Genomic DNA, 13,553 nt, shown 5'->3' with positions numbered 1-13,553 from the left:
CAGGTCCGGCGCCGGCGGCACGCAAGCCACCCAAGACGCGCACGACGTCGTCCTACGTCGACGTCTTGCGGAGCCCGAGGCCGGCGACAGGTGGCGGACGTGGCCGCCGAGGAATCGCCGCCGAGACCAAGGTGATTCCCCGCCTGAGAGATACGAAGCCGGAGATCGCGGAGCACGGGGCTAGAAGCCTCTCTCGTCACGGTGGCTGTGGAGGCCGCGGCGGCGGTGGAGGAGGCGGAGGCCCCGGCGCGGCGAAGGAGTCCCTACGGCGAAGCGACGCCGCGCGCAAGAACACGTCGGTGGCGTATGAGCGCGTCACCGACGTCACGTACGACGACGGAGTCACGCGCGCGATGCGCGGGCCGCACCGCGCCGTGCCGAGCAGCGTTGTGGCCCTCATCGCCAACACCACTCGCGCTGGCGCGGCCCGGTTCGGCGGTGCCAGTCCCAGCCCCGGCCTTGGAGGAGGTGTCGAAGCAGGCAGAGGCGGAGCGGTCACGACGGCCGCTGACGACGACACCACCCATGGCGAAGGCGGAGCCGTCCGCATCGACGTCGCCAGCATGAGCGATGACGCGCTGCGCGGGCCACCCCCAGCATCCGAGGTCGCGCGGACCGTCCGATGCGGCGGCTTCAGCACCCGCATGGAGGCGGTGCGTGCGGGCACGGATGGCGCGGCGCTCGTCGGTTCTTCGCCGGCGATCGCGACGTGGGTCGGCGGACACGTGGGAGGACCTGGCGAAGGCGCTGGTGGCGTGCCAGCCGGTGCAGGCCCCGGCGATGGAGGTCCAGGTCCGGGCCCTGGCAATGGAGGTGGTCCGGGTCCCGGCGATGGAGGAGGAGACGGAGACGGCGGGGATGGCGGAGAAGGCGACGGAGGAGGAGACGGAGACGGCGGAGACGGTGGCGGCGGCAACGGAGACGGTGGCGGCGGCAACGGTGGCGGACAGGAGGCTGCATTCTTCCCTCGGCCACTGCCGCTGGTACAATGCGTCTTGTGCCGCCACCCTGCTGCAATTTACACCGGTTGTTGCAGTCAGGTGTTCTGCTTCGAGTGCGGCTGCGGCTGCCTACAACCCGCTCGTTAGAATCTACCTAAGCCAGCGCTCTATGGAACTAGCTTATCCGCCCTTCAAATTCACCAGCATTTCTTTGTGCCCGCCTTTCCATGGATGCTCATTAGAGGAGTCCGCTTGGGATTTAGGATCATCTACTACTACGCTAGAACCTATCAGCTGTTCGGCAACTATCAGATTCTGAAAGTTCGGATCGACAACTTCAAGGTTCAGGATATTGAGGGGTCGACCAGAATTCAGGAGGTGACGAGTCGGACAGTGCTGTTGCCGCGGGCTCACATCTTAGCGCCTTAGCTGTGAGATGAGAGCAAATCCTTCTATTTCGCTTGTGTCGTGATGTTTGCTGAGCAGTAGATTTTATGACTCGTTTGTAATTCAAGTGATTACTTGACATGTTCAGATGAACTGGTTCCTAGGAGTTATGGTGTCAATGAATGTTTGCGTGGAATAATTTGTTTCAGGTAGCATTCAAGATATTCAGACGGAAGTATCGGTTTTTGGTCCATGCGCCTCTGATATGTTTCTATTCTGATGAATGTTACTCGGATGATCTGTTAACATGCAGACAGATACACAATGCTGAGAACTTGTCATATCTGTGGATTATGTGGCAACTGTAGGAGGCCGGTGGAGGGTGCCTCTTGGGATAGATTGTCATTCTGGCTGTAGTTTTTTTTTTGAAGGAACGGCTATTGATGCTTGAAACTGAAAGTGCTGAATATCTGGAGATTGTCTCTGTAACTACGTTGAGTTTGCGAGGGCTGTGGTTTTACTCTCCCTATGTATTTCATTGCTGAATGCACTACCAGCGAATACATTATACATTCTTTAAAGACCTTGCATGCGTCTCTTCATATTGATATACATTTGCCTGTTGGACTTGGATGCGCTGCCACCTTCTCATGAACCAGGTGCGGCAATCTTTAGATTCTAAATCAAACACACCAGGGTCCAGGGCACTCCAATTTATGACCATCCATGGAACAAGCAGATGCTAGGTGTCCTTGGTACTAGCCGGTCAAGGCTGTTAAGTCAATCCCAAGGTAAGGCCTACATCCATTTTTAAAGCCATCTGCGCATGGCTTCCATGTTGTCTCAAAGCCATTCTTCAAACTCCAAGTAGGGAAATCGATTCACCCACTTGATATTCCTTCAGTTACAATACAATGTCGAGTTCAATATTTTTTTTCTGGAACGCGCAAGAGAGCTGCGCATCAATATATTTATTCACCCTTGTGCTTGTTAAACCTATTTATCCCTTTTTTGTGAATATAAACACAAGCAAAAACACACTAATCTTCTTGGAAACATTGACTAGGAGACTGATTTCATTATAACAACCAAAGAGAAATCAAATGTACAAGAAACATGGAGAGACCCTAATACATTATCAAAATATACTAGAAAGACAGCATTGGCAATGAAGGGTTTGTCTGCGACATCCCAGGCTCTAAATATGAACTAAAAAAGAAGCAGATTGTAGTTAACAATATGTTATCGTTCTAAACACCTTGCTTTGCGCACACGGGGATAACTTGCTAGGCTCTCCTCGTATAATATAGGGACCAAGGGCATAATTCTAGTATATTGATTTGTTTCCTCCAAAGGTTGTGCACCACTGGAGCTTGCAGAAATCTTCCAAGATAAAGCAGGCGAAGACCCATTAAAGATCTTGAGCTGCCTTACCGGTGGCTTCCACGTACAGGACTTCTTCACAGAATGTTTGCATTTGTTAACGTCAAAACCTTCACAAACTCCAAAACGTGAAGATTTTTCTGCACTTCTGACATGTAGCATCTCATCAAGATCGTACAAGCTTTCAATAGAATGCCTTCTTGGATCATAAATGCCTAGTTTCTTTCCTGTGTTCAGCAAGATCCTCCCATCCTTAGGATCAACAGCCAATGGCATGACAACATTTGCCCTGAGGGAATAGCCTGACCAACCTTTCAAATTTACCTTATATGCTATACTCCATTCACCATTCTCCAGCTTCCAAATATCTAGCTCTTCTGCAACTGGATTTGCAAGAACAGCACACAAACTTCCCTCAAGCTCTACCACAAAAGCTAGGGAAGAACATCTATTGTTCCATGTTGCAATGCATGAAGGACAGGAGATGACACCAAATGAATTTGCTGCTATGTCGAACGACACGATGGCTCTCTCATAAGTCTGGCCCAACCTTGGTTCGCTCATCCAGTAGAGCAGCCCTTTGATATAGGTTGGTGGCATGTCATTCACAGGCAAAGGCGGATAGAAGTGGCTTTGCGTACAGCCAATGCCACAGGTAATAACTGTACACGTCAATAAATATTGGCGGGTTTTGAAATCCTTTCGTTGATACGAAAAACGGACTATAACATGCTCTTGCATCAACAGATTGAACCCCAAACCAACATTCTTATTGCCAACAGCAAAAGCATGGTCTTGTGGCATATAGCCATAGCCAGGATTATTACAGGGCATATGAGTGAACTGCCCTCGACTGAGATAGACAAAACGGTAACCTGTGCAAGGGTTGTAGAGGTAGTCCTTCATTTCAGTGCTTATCAGATTCATACCATGGCATGGCTTGGAGCAAACCACCTTCATGTCAAGCCATGTATCATGATTGGGAATGTGCTGCTTCAATTCATTTAGGGGAGCAAAACTGAAACCCGATCCTCCAGTACCCTTGCCCACAAGCATGATCTTTGGCCTCCTGTCCATGTTGTTATGTGAATAATAATAGTGCATGAAGCTTTCATTCTCGATCAACCTAAGCCACTGCTTGCATACAAGTTTGGCTTGCACGGTATAATCACCTGGGAGTCGGAGTAGGATCTCCCTAGTCGCCTCAGCCAGGGGAGTTGACAATGCCATCTCTTCATTTGTTTGATGCACTGGAACAAGACTCTCTTTAAATAAAGAGAGTCTAAGAGCAGATTGCTCAGTTTGATAAGATGAATAGGTTTCTCTAATTGCAAGAATGGTTTCTAGAGTTCCCAACACAGGATCGTAGGCAATAACCTTGCGTTTGGATGTAGCAATGACTACCTTCTTTGTTGACCCGTAAGCATTAACTGAACCGATAACTCTAATAATCTGTGGGTCAGTTAAATCTCTAGCAGCATGCTGTAATAAATCAATGCGATGCTTCAGCGACCAACCACCAGTGCTATAATCATTCAGCTTCCAAATCTCCAACATGCTACAATCAGGTGAGACATTACGAAGATCCCGGACCATACACAAGTGACCAGTAAGTTCCACCAGATGAACACCAGATACCACGAAGGGAGGTGAATGGACCCATCTAAAGGACTCGTCTGTGATGGAAAATGATAGGATGGCAGCTCGTGGTCTTATGACTAGAAAATCAGGATGTATAAGCCAATTCAGAAATCCATCTGCAAACACCGGCTGCAGTTTATCAAATGTTGCATGACTAATAGCGACATCAGCAGCAAGGCAAAACCTGAAGGGTACTCCTCCAACAGCTGGCCTCCAGCAATCCCCCTGCTTACCACCCAGTGTGTATATCTCACACTTAATATGCTGCTTCTCAAGATATTTCCCATTGAATAACCTCACCACCTTGTACTCCTTAGTCCGGGCATCAAACGTGAGTCCAGCAGTGGCATGTGCCGAATCTTGGCAAGGCGGCAACCTGGTGACTGTTCTTGTGGCTGCATTGAAAACATAGTAAGCTGGTGCCACAGCATCGTAGAGAAGGGTGAGTCCATGGCACGGTGAAGATGTCATATCCATGAAATCACCACGTACATTGTTCAAAGTGAACAGCAGACCATCATCAGGGCCCGATGATGAGCCTAAGTACACCGCTGTGGCATCGAAACCAGATGTTGGTGAGGTGAAAAACAGCTTAGGTGTCGCTGACGCTGCCTCAGCCCTCGCCATGTGAAGGCGGCAGAATTCCTCAGAAGAAAGCACATCAGCCCAGGACCGGCAGACGGCCCGACACTGGAGGATGGATTTGATGGGCAGCCGCAGGAACACTTCTGTCATCATCTCCTCCGGCAGCACCTGTGCACCGCCAGATGTTCCAACCCTCTTATTCCCCGTCGTCATGGCACCCGAAATTAATCAACTTGATGAGATAACTTGCACTGAAATAAACACAAGAGAATTCTGAAAATCGAGTATTTTAACTATGTAGTGTAATAATACGTTAAAGAGACACTAAATATTGTGAAAATTTTGAGTAGAGAAGAGAAACACGCACCCTTAAAATCTTAGCTTGAACGGCGTCGGCGGCGTTTGGTTAAGGTGAGATGAATTGCCCCCAAAGATGCAAAAATCTCTCCCTTTTTTTCAACTTTTATTGTAGAAGATGGGGGCAGGGGCACCGGGCACGGAGAGGTGTCTCAGCCCGAGTCCAAAACGAACACTAGAGAAGACAGGATTTCAGGACTCCCAAAGAAATCAAAGACTTATCCGGCAATCCAGCGTGCCAGCTGCGGGCCTGCGGCTGCGGCAGCTTCCTCAACAGTGGGCATGAGTCCCCCGCCCACATCCACGCCGAAAGGGCGCCGGATGCGCGGTCGCCAGGCCGCCGCCGACGTGACTGCCGCAGGCCAGACGTGGCCACCCGGCAGCGAATCCGGCGACCCCGGGCGGGCGAGAGGGAGGAGGAGGCTGGCGATCGGGCGGGCGAGGGGGCGGAGGCGGGGATCCAGGCGGGAGGACGGAGGTCGCCTCCGAGGTTGCGGTGGTGGATTGGGGATTGGGGAAGACCGAGAGAGGGGCGAGGCTGTGGTGTGGGTCCTGGGAAGAAATGTTGTGCTGCCAGGTTCATTTGCATTCAATCCACTAGACGCTATCTGTTTCCCACTAGCAAGCTAGTTAGTTGCACGCGCGTAGGAATGCTCGCTCGCCGCTATTAGATACCAACGATCGATCGCCGCTGACTGGTAACAGCGAATGCATTTCAACATATAATTTACGTATCATAAAACTGATCGGAATACAACCCAATAATTAGCGAGTATCTTTCTTATACACATGGGACTATTGTCTATTTGCTTGCCACTGATTGCTGTTGAAATATATCTTAGTGAACTTTTGTCCTGACAGGGCCTCTCGGGATCTTGTTGAGCACATTGGAGTCAACCTTCTTATAGAACTTCTTTAGATCTTCACCACCCTTAGCGACAAGATGGTCCACTTCTGTTTCGTATCTTTCATATAATGCCGGTAAAGTTAGAGCACACAAGAATCCTAGTCAAGAAAGTCATGGTAAATTGTTAGAATATGAGTACATATGAACGTTCGTTCAAAAAAATTTATGTAAGTTCGTTCAAAGGGTACATATGAACAAGTTGTTGCGTGCTTTTGTGGTGTGCCTTGCTAATGCATCTCTTCGAGCGTCTTCTTTCAATGATACTTACCAACATATAATAGTGTGATGAAACTGCAGGCGTCTCCAACGATTGCCAGCATCCACAGAGACCCAATCACCTTATAATAATTAAGAAAGTAAAACGACAATTGGCTGAGTTAATAATGAGGCTGAATGTGAACACAAAAAATAATTTCATAGAGATTATTCGGTAAACTTCATATGTTTAATGAATATTCTCTAATCAGATCGAAGTTTGAGAGCGCTTTATGCCATCAAAGAACATGCATGTGACATCAATTTATATTTCTCTGTTCGAGTTTTCAGAACTTCTGCATATCAGTAAACTCTAAATCTTGATGCATAGCAACAACGTGACTGTCATAGGACATGGTGATAGTATTAAGCACAGTGCACATATCAAAGAAGAAGACCGTACGTACCATGAGAAACTTCTTTAGATCCTTCCCGCATGCAATGTCATATAGGATTGATACAAAGTGAGCCAGCTTGTAATGGGTGGTCTGTGCAATTTCTCTGAACGCTTGTTCAGAAACAATGACCTCTGGGATCTGTGGAGGCTGCCTGCAAAACTCCGAGAGGTTAGCTGAGATTCTTCTTTTCATGCTATCCCTTGTCCACTGAGTATAGCTTCAAAAATCTTAGACAGCATAGCAGTGCAACCTGTCAAAGAGAGGCGCGGCGTTCGACCAAATGAAGAGCAGAAGCACCCCAAGGAGTGCAATGTGACAAAGGAGCGTTACTAGGTTGTACTCAACCACGTCGAACAGGAACCAGACCAATGTTGCCCCTGCGAGGATCCCTGCTGATAGGTTTTTGTCCCTCCATAGCATGACGTCCGCAGCTGCAAATCCAAATTAATTCAGTGATCACACTGGAACCGATTCAGACACCAGCACCTGGAATGTTGCTGATACATGGCAACTTTTCAGAAAACATTAACTAGTAGCACTGCACCTTTCCGTCCACCGAGTAGCTTATGAACTGATCTGCGTCTATGAAATAGCCTTGTCGTTGGTCCATCATCGTCAGAAGAACTGGTCTCGACATGAGGAGGCATGGCTTCAGAATTCAGAGAAATTCTTGTGGTGTTTGGTAGTAATTCGTCTGGTCACAAAAGGTCTTGTCCTTATAAGCTGTCAGGTACTAGGGGAGGATAAAGGAGCTTGGCATGAGAAGGCAAGGATAACTTTGTGCAGGGGGTACAGGGGAGTGAACGAATATGAGGCAAGGTTTGCTTCAGCCGGAGGTTTTCTAACAGCTCAGGATTCCTTCTTACAGCCTTGAAGCCACGTACCCGTAGAAAAAAATTCACTGCAAGTGTCGTGCACTTGGGACTTGTTTATTGTTGTGCTTGTGCAGTATCTTTGCCAAAGAACAAACTGCTTTGCTTGGAGGGGGAAACAAAATACTTTGCATGGGTTAGCCTTAGGGTAAAAGGCAAGATGACTTTTTTTTTATCTCATTGCTGAATGAACTTTATTTGGTTTAGGTTTCAGATTGTATAAGCTTTATCTGAGGTCTGACGTTTAATTTAGGACCAGATGTTTCGGGAACTGAAGACCTGTCAGGCTGTCACACAGTCACAGTGATGTGAGATAGCTGAGAGGCAAGTGCCATTGCCACTACAGAAAGATTGGCTTAATGGAATGGGCATTAGCATCATGCTAACTTCCTATCCATTAGCATGTTGAGGAGTTTGCTTCTTTGGGCTTGAGTATAGTTTCACCAGAAACTTGCAGTACGCTTGATTTTCTGTTGTACAGGTGAAACCAGTTTCTCTTTACTTATGTGGCAGGCTAGCAGCCTAGCACAATGTTGGGTAAAGGGAGTTCTAGTGTCAGTTCTTATTAATCAAGGAAAAATGTAGCAAATTGCTCCTGGATCTACCCAATATATATGTTCATAAGATATTCAGCTATGCATGCAGTAGAAGATCTTTGCCGTGCCCTGAGGCCCCTGACCGTTGAATTGTTTTTTATCTTTCACTTTTACCTGATGTTTTACGTTCGCTTTGGTTCCCAAAGCAACCAGACGTTTTATGTTGTCTTTGCTTTGCAAAGAATAACCGAATTAACTACCCAAGTAAAACAGAGTTTGGTCAGGCTTTAACCATCTCAACTACTCTGATCCGATCAACAGAACGGAACAGCGCAACTCAACAAACCTTATCATGACCAATCCACCAAACCCTGCTTTTGGCGAGGGGTCTGACACTCACATTAGTGCGTGCCGCTTTGTTATGCGCTCAGTTGAGTTGCTTTTCAGCGCAATGTCTCCTGCACCAAGAATTCCTCTCTCTGTTAGTTTGAAGTAGTGCAGCAAAGATGCCATAATTATGCACAGCATTTTGTCGTCCCTCCTCCCTAGTGGCGCATACATCGTGCACTTGCTTGTGTCTCCTCACACGAGTCAATCTGCGTTGCACACTTGTTCTGCACTAGCAAGGTTGTTGCCAGTCTCCTGAATGAGCCTATAAATGCCTGTGGTCTCTCTCAGAACGCTCGCACCATCCAAAATTCAAGATCCTACCAGACCTCGTAGCACACACTACACTAGCCATGAAGCCGGCTCAGCTCCTGTTCGCGGCCCTCGCGGTCCTGCTGCTGTGCGCGGCGGCGGCGCCGCGGGGCGCGGAGGCGGCGACGTGCGACGCGACGCAGCTGACCCCGTGCGCGGGCGCCATCATCGGGAACTCGCCGCCCACCGCGGCGTGCTGCAGCAAGATGAGGGAGCAGCAGCCGTGCATGTGCACGTACGCGCGCGACCCAAACCTGCAGCGCTACGTCAGCTCGCCCAACGGCAAGAAGGCCATGGCCGCGTGCAAGGTGCCCGTGCCGTCCTGCTAATTCCGTTGTTGGCACTGCCGCGTGCGGCCGGCCTCTGCGCTTGCTGTGGACTCGGTGGCGTGGCCCACTTCACAGGGACACTATTATGCAGCAGAGGCACCGTGGTGTCGCTTGTTTCCGTACCGTACGTATACGTACTTAGTGCCGCGTATGCCGGTATGCGTATTTATTTCCGTGAGGTGTTGATCAGTTGATGTACTCCCCTGCTTGTATCTACCGAGCTCTAGTCTTCGGGTTGATACGTGCGCGTATAAATAAATAATGTAATAATGATGTATGTACTATATACAGTATGTGTTTGTTACAAGAGAATCTCCGGTACTCCCAACTCCTTCGTGTGCTCCCGTGCGTAAAATGTATCTCTAAGTATATATACAAAATTTACTAAAATGTGGACAGGACAGAGCATGCAAAATCTGTGCGAAAGGAAATCAACAACAAGATTGGTGCCTGCACGTGAATGCTGGTTACACCACACGGATTCACATTCTGATTTCTCTTTTATGTGTTTATCTTTGCACAAATTATTGTTTAAGTTTAAATTTTAAACTTTGCCCCTGGGTGACAGAGGGGCAAAGTTTATTTAGTGGACATAAAAGGGCCCATGCCCCCACCCCCCCTAAAACACAGTAGAGTTGGTATTGTATCCAGTGTTACTTGACCACCATTGTTTGTGCTACCAAGCTGCTAATCTTTAAGAGATGTGGTGCAAATAGTCGTAATAAATTCTGAAAAGTTAACTATATATATGAACTCGAATTGAATGTTGCATGCATTCGACAAAATTCGATCCTAACTCAATTGACAATTGAGAAACCTAAGGAACTAGCAACTTTTGCTGAAGGTTATCCTTTGGCATTAAAAACGTAGTAAAAGTAATCCCTGTTTGGATCAATGAGTAGGCTGTTCAAGGTAGGAATTTTTCAGTTTCATGTATCAAAACTTCAACTAAATCAAGGCCTGATTTGGATCAAAATACTTGCACGGCTATAGAAGGTATACTCATTTTTTATTGAACAGCTGCTAGTGTATATTTTAATTTATGAAAGTTTTTGCCGTAAAGACATTGATTTATGTCTATGACCTATGAGTGTAACTTGGTAAGCTAGCACTCCTCGCATATTATATGGACCAACGGCAAATTTTGTTTTGTTTCTTCCGAAGATTGTATGCCACTAGACCATTCAAAGTACTTCCAGATAAATTAGGCAAACACTCATCGAAAGACTTGTAATGTTCTAAGGAGGTTTCCATGTATGTATTCTTGACATAATTTTTTGCATTTGATGATGCGAAACCTTTCATAAACTCAAGCACGAGAAGATTGCTTGGTACTTGGACACAAATTGCCTCATCAAGATAATATAAACCTTTCAATAAAATGTGGCTTTATGAATCATAAAGGCCTTAGTTTTGCTCCCTCGGTATTCATATCAAACCTAATCTCCTTATTAGCCTAGTTCATCAGACTATATATCGGCGATGTCGAAATGCTGATCCATGATCACGTCAGTCACTATCCCTAAGACTTCGAGGCTTGGACAGCTGCAATGAGGAGGCATGCCATCTTGGCCTCTTGCTTGCCGTCCAAAAAAGATGGTCCTAAGCTTCGGGTGCGCATGCTTGACCTCTTCTACTACGTCGCTACGTGTAGCTCAGCAGTGGACGACGCTGAGACTTTTGCTGACAGCTTTTTGCCGTCCCTATATCAGTTGGGCACGCTCATGATGCCCTCTTCCCGTTCTACTAACCCAATTACCCAACCCACTACGCGCTCTCTCTAGAAAAGGATCGTCTTGTTCATACAGAAAAAGGGAAGGAAAGAAGAACACATCACCCCGACAGGTCCGTAACGTCTGACGCCTCGAGTCCGTAAGGGCTAGCCCCCTGCACATGCGCCATGAACGAACTTAGCGGTAGTGGAACTGTGTGTCAGTCCTTTAGTCGTCCAGTGCGTGCTTGATGCTTCCGCGATGTCATGATCTCTGCGTTGCTCACGCACCAAACTTTAATCGACCTGGCCCTAAAACTTATACTCAGCTCCGCCCTACTGAGGCCGGTAATGGTGACACGTCCCTCGTTGGAGACATTACCATGAGGTCCCCTCCCCTACATCTCGGTTGAAAAACCACGGATCGATTCGTCGGTCAGCATTGACGGTTTTATCTCTGGATGCCGTCTTCTTCTCTAGAGGACATGCGGCATATGTGGCGTGTGGGATGACGGTGTTATGGTGATTTCTTGGTGGTGCATTGCTGTGGTAATTGTTTTATGTCGCTTTTTTCATTTTGCTCTGTCCATAAATATATGATATTAGAGCAAGCTAGTTAGTTCAAGTTTGTCGTAAACGTCATGTATTTACGAACAGAGGGGATACTCTGTTGAGTTTTGTTGTTGTACAAGTTGTTTCTTCTCTATCAATGCATGTCCAATAAAGCTCTTACCGGTTGCTTTTAAGAAACAAAAATAAAACTTCACTCTGTTGCGCGCTGCTTACGCAGCCCTTCCCCTACGGCAAGGCCCTATAAATACACCACGGATCACACACTCCATTCGCCACAACTCAAACATACAGCAGCAGCACAACCTCCCACTGGTCGCTCCTGTAATCTGACTGAGGTCGATCAGCTAGCTCCATTCCAATCGTAACCTGCCATGGCAGCCGGCAAGGCGTCGTCCCTCGCGCTCCTCCTGGTGGTGCTCACGGTGTCGAGCGCCATGCTGGAGCTCGCGCCGGGCGCGGGCGCGGCGACGACGTGCACCCCGACGCAGCTGACCCCGTGCGCGCCGGCCATCGTCGGGAACGCGGCGCCCTCGGCGGCGTGCTGCGCGAAGCTCAGGGCGCACCCGGCGAGCTGCTTCTGCCAGTACAAGAAGGATCCCAACATGAAGCGCTACGTCAACTCCCCCAACGGCAAGAAGGTCTTCGCCGCCTGCAAGGTGCCGCTGCCCAGGTGCTGAGCGCCCCGGCCGATCGATCGAGCTCGTCCTCGGCTTCGTGCAAGTACACCGATAGCATGGTTTGCTGTTGCTCTCTGCTACTAATAAAAGAGTGACCTGCTTACTTGAGAATAAACTGAGACGTAGTACTGCTTGGGTACTTTACAGTGTGAGTTCTGCTCTGCAGACTGCCAGACTTGATGTATCGTAGTATCTGAATACTTGCTATATATGCAATAATGTATGAGCTTCTATGAAGCAAATGCTGCATGAATAAAAGTGTGCCACTTTGAGTTGTCTTTGGATAAAAATCCTAACATAGTAGGATATTGTGGGGTCTAATCGTTTATAATAACAGAATGCAAGATACAGAGTACTGGGGAGCCTTGATGACGATATGAAACAATGTCAACATTTCCACCATACCGATGCAAACTGTAGTATCAAACTTCTCCCAACAAGTTGGTAAGCTTCCCCGTTTTCGTCCAGCCACTAGGCATGCACTCATATTTCGGGATGAGCCAGGTTTCTGGTTGAAGGTCAAGATTCCGACAACACTACACAAAAGCAGTGTGGCGCACTGCCGCGAGTGGTAAATTTGCAACCACACAACCTGCTGTATCACTAGAGTGACTGAACTCAAAGACTGAACACCCAAAATGCACATGACACTGACAGGAAGATCCATCTCGGAAGCTACAAAATAAAAGGAAAGAAAACGTATACTCCATCCTATGAAAATGATATTCTAGCATTTAAAAAAAATCCCACAAACTACCTACCTAATTAAGTGACCAGATCTAATTTGATGCTAAAACTTACCGTATGTGGAAAAAAATGAGGATGTGAGTCTTTTCACACTACCATAATCTATCTTAAAAAAATTAGAATTGCACTTTTCATGGAAAAGATCAGGACAGGAGCGAACAGAGGCACCGGCCCCGTTCAACTTTAATCTGATCGAATTTTCAAAAAAAGAAAAACTTTAATCTGATAAACACAACCGTAAACTAGCTGCAGTTCTTGTCTGCTGCTTTGCACGCGACACGTACCAGGTACATGCCAGGTTCCTCCGGAACTAGCATGTCCAAATGCCCAATGCGACTGGACAAGGGTCACTCGGAAAATATCGCGTACCCCTCCGCGTCGCCTGGACAGGCGACGGGAGGGGCGACTCCGCCTCCCGCCGCCAGGCCACCCCACGCGGGCCCTCCCTGGCCGTCGCTGCCGGCGTCCAGCAAGCGGTGGCGGTGGCCCACGACGGCGCCGAAGCCGGTGACCGTGCGCAGCATCTCCTCCCTCTCTCCCCTAGAGGTCTCCTCC

The 13,553-nt window shown here is 48.1% G+C and overlaps 4 protein-coding genes across 4 annotated transcripts; 2 read left to right on the top strand and 2 right to left on the bottom strand.

Annotated features, from left to right (window-relative positions):
* Positions 1–2,386: 2,386 nt before the first annotated feature.
* Positions 2,387–5,858, bottom strand: LOC117848854 (uncharacterized). Its single transcript, XM_034730422.2, has 2 exons — positions 5,305–5,858; positions 2,387–5,188 (listed from the first exon to the last, which is right to left on the bottom strand). Exon 2 carries the CDS (start codon positions 5,148–5,150, stop codon positions 2,571–2,573), a length of 2,580 nt encoding a protein of 859 aa, XP_034586313.1. The 5' UTR covers positions 5,151–5,188; positions 5,305–5,858; the 3' UTR covers positions 2,387–2,570.
* Positions 5,859–6,003: 145 nt separating this feature from the next.
* LOC117848855 (reticulon-like protein B9) lies at positions 6,004–7,556 on the bottom strand. The gene is made up of 5 exons (XM_034730423.1): positions 7,399–7,556; positions 7,105–7,285; positions 6,864–7,005; positions 6,470–6,539; positions 6,004–6,299 (listed from the first exon to the last, which is right to left on the bottom strand). The coding sequence occupies exons 1-5, from the start codon at positions 7,499–7,501 to the stop codon at positions 6,133–6,135; spliced, it is 663 nt and encodes a 220-aa protein (XP_034586314.1). The 5' UTR covers positions 7,502–7,556; the 3' UTR covers positions 6,004–6,132.
* Positions 7,557–8,934: 1,378 nt separating this feature from the next.
* LOC117847525 (non-specific lipid-transfer protein 2) lies at positions 8,935–9,618 on the top strand. The gene has a single exon (XM_034728738.2). It carries the CDS (start codon positions 9,003–9,005, stop codon positions 9,288–9,290), a length of 288 nt encoding a protein of 95 aa, XP_034584629.1. The 5' UTR covers positions 8,935–9,002; the 3' UTR covers positions 9,291–9,618.
* A 2,216-nt stretch (positions 9,619–11,834) lies between these two features.
* LOC117847136 (non-specific lipid-transfer protein 2) lies at positions 11,835–12,529 on the top strand. The gene has a single exon (XM_034728298.2). The coding sequence runs from the start codon at positions 11,946–11,948 to the stop codon at positions 12,249–12,251; it is 306 nt and encodes a 101-aa protein (XP_034584189.1). The 5' UTR covers positions 11,835–11,945; the 3' UTR covers positions 12,252–12,529.
* The last annotated feature ends 1,024 nt before the right edge of the window (positions 12,530–13,553 follow it).

Source organism: Setaria viridis, chromosome 3 (assembly GCF_005286985.2).
Source record: "Setaria viridis chromosome 3, Setaria_viridis_v4.0, whole genome shotgun sequence".
NCBI lineage: Eukaryota > Viridiplantae > Streptophyta > Magnoliopsida > Poales > Poaceae > Setaria > Setaria viridis.
The sequence above is the reverse complement of the archived record's forward strand: the minus strand, read 5'-3'. Positions and strand labels throughout refer to the sequence as shown.

Excerpts from the sequence above, each read along its gene's own strand:
- LOC117848854 (XM_034730422.2), bottom strand. The coding sequence starts at position 5,150 with ATGACGACGGGGAATAAGAGGGTTGGAACATCTGGCGGTGCACAGGTG.
- LOC117848855 (XM_034730423.1), bottom strand. The coding sequence starts at position 7,501 with ATGCCTCCTCATGTCGAGACCAGTTCTTCTGACGATGATGGACCAACG. Across the intron at positions 7,006-7,104 it reads GCCGCGCCTCTCTTTGACAG|GCAGCCTCCACAGATCCCAG; the intron begins GTTGCACTGCTA and ends GGAGTTTTGCAG. Across the intron at positions 6,540-6,863 it reads ATCTAAAGAAGTTTCTCATG|GTGATTGGGTCTCTGTGGAT; the intron begins GTACGTACGGTC and ends AATTATTATAAG.
- LOC117847525 (XM_034728738.2), top strand. The coding sequence starts at position 9,003 with ATGAAGCCGGCTCAGCTCCTGTTCGCGGCCCTCGCGGTCCTGCTGCTG.
- LOC117847136 (XM_034728298.2), top strand. The coding sequence starts at position 11,946 with ATGGCAGCCGGCAAGGCGTCGTCCCTCGCGCTCCTCCTGGTGGTGCTC.